The 1,730-nt window shown below is 36.8% G+C and overlaps 1 protein-coding gene across 1 annotated transcript in view; it reads left to right on the forward strand.

The window, feature by feature from the left end:
* The window catches only part of CCDC169 (coiled-coil domain containing 169), a 67,308-nt gene that overhangs the window by 13,043 nt on the left and 52,535 nt on the right, over positions 1 to 1,730 (forward strand). The window contains exons 2-3 of the mRNA XM_012559871.2: positions 205 to 315; positions 396 to 436. Coding sequence (XP_012415325.1) covers positions 205 to 315; positions 396 to 436 — 152 coding nt within the window. The remainder of the gene's footprint in view (positions 1 to 204; positions 316 to 395; positions 437 to 1,730) is intronic.

Consider the following 1,730-nt stretch of genomic DNA (forward strand, 5'->3'; position numbering starts at 1 on the left):
CGGCCTGAGGTCCAGCTGTGTGGTAATCCAGTGTCTGTTCCCTTCAATCTGAAAGAACCTATCTAACTAAAAGTGTTCATTCTACTTCGTCTGTATTGCTGAGAAAGTCAAGTAAGAGTCAGGTTGAGCTGACTGATACTAGTTTAATGAATAAATGAGAGGTGATGGGATAATCTTGATTTTTTTCCCCCTTTTTTCACTCAGGTGGTGAATGGAAAACCCGTTACGAGACACAACTTGAACTTAACAGTCAACTAGAAAAGCAAATTGTTTCTCTTGAAGAGAAAATGGAAAAATTCCGCGGAAACCCTTCAGGTTCAGAAGTAATCCTGTATGTTTTATGAGTTGAGTGAAAACTGCTAAGATATCAATTGCTCGTGTTTCCTCTATTGTAGATAGACTGTCTTCTATTCGTGTCTATGAACAAATGCCAGTGGTAAGTAAAAATGGACAAAAAACAATAATTGAAGGAAATTACGTACTTTTTTCTTTCTCCAGGCAGATTCTAAGCAACAGTTGAAAGGCTGTGGCAAGGTCCAAATAAAACACTGTATTCATGCGAAGCTTTTCCTAGGATGTGAGGAGTTTGGTAGCCAGGCCTTCAGCTTAGTTTCCCCCATAAACCTGGGCAGGGATTTGTTGCATGAACGTGTGGTACAAGAACAAAACAAAATGAAAGAATAAAAATCTCAAAAGGCTAGAAACTGAGTGTCTATTGCTTGCAACATGAAAGAGCCTATTTAACACAGAAATGCATAGCTAATACATATAAAAAAACATTTTCAATCTCGCTCCTCTGGAATATTTGTCTGTACTTATACACACACACACACACACACACGCACACATATAATATGTACCTGCACATATGTGTGTGTGTAGACAGATAAATACAGTGAACCTGTCAGAGCTGAACTTGACAGGACTGCCCTGTTTTTCCGGGTCTCACAAGCTTTTCACCTTTAACAGGTGCGGTCTGATGATTTTTCTATTGCTCGTTTTAGTGGAAAATGTTTGAGTTTTCCTCCTCTGACCAATTTCTGCCTTACATAGGTTCTGGCTTTCGCAGGTTTTACCGTATGCACATATCTATATATATATATAATGTGTACATATTTACATGTCTCTATAAAACCAACAGCAGAGAACTCATACACTACTCCTGCTGACCCGCCTACTTTGCCCTCTGGTTGCCCTTAGTGACGCATGCCCCCTTTGAGAGTTAACCCCCATAAACAACTTTATATGACGTCTTAGACTTTACAAAGCACATTTACTTACTTCTCGTTCATTGAAATATTTATTGTTTATATGTAGAGAGAGTCCAAAGTGTGACTTATTCTGGGCCCAGAGCATGCTTGGAGGTAGCCTTTTTCTCTGACCTCTCTCTGAGTGTTTATTTCGTGAATACTGAAAGACATGGAAATCTTGTAAAAAAAAAAAAAAAGAAAGAAAGAAAAAAATAAATCAAGAGTTCTTTTTATGAAAACAAAAACACAATATTTAGCTGAGTAGAAGTTTATATACTATATAAGTCTATTATATAAAAATTGTAATAATAACTTTAAATATATATAGCCTGCAGATTTCATGTACATTATCTCAGTCTTGCAGCAAACTTATGAGATAAAATTTAATATGATTCCTTTTCATACATGTGATGCTAAGGTTTAAAGAGATTAAGTCATTTGTTCAAAATCATGCAGTCTGGAGGTGTGGAGCCAGATTCT

The sequence above is a fragment of the Trichechus manatus genome, unplaced genomic scaffold (assembly GCF_000243295.1).
Source record: "Trichechus manatus latirostris isolate Lorelei unplaced genomic scaffold, TriManLat1.0 scaffold00344, whole genome shotgun sequence".
Classification (NCBI taxonomy): Eukaryota; Metazoa; Chordata; class Mammalia; order Sirenia; family Trichechidae; genus Trichechus; species Trichechus manatus.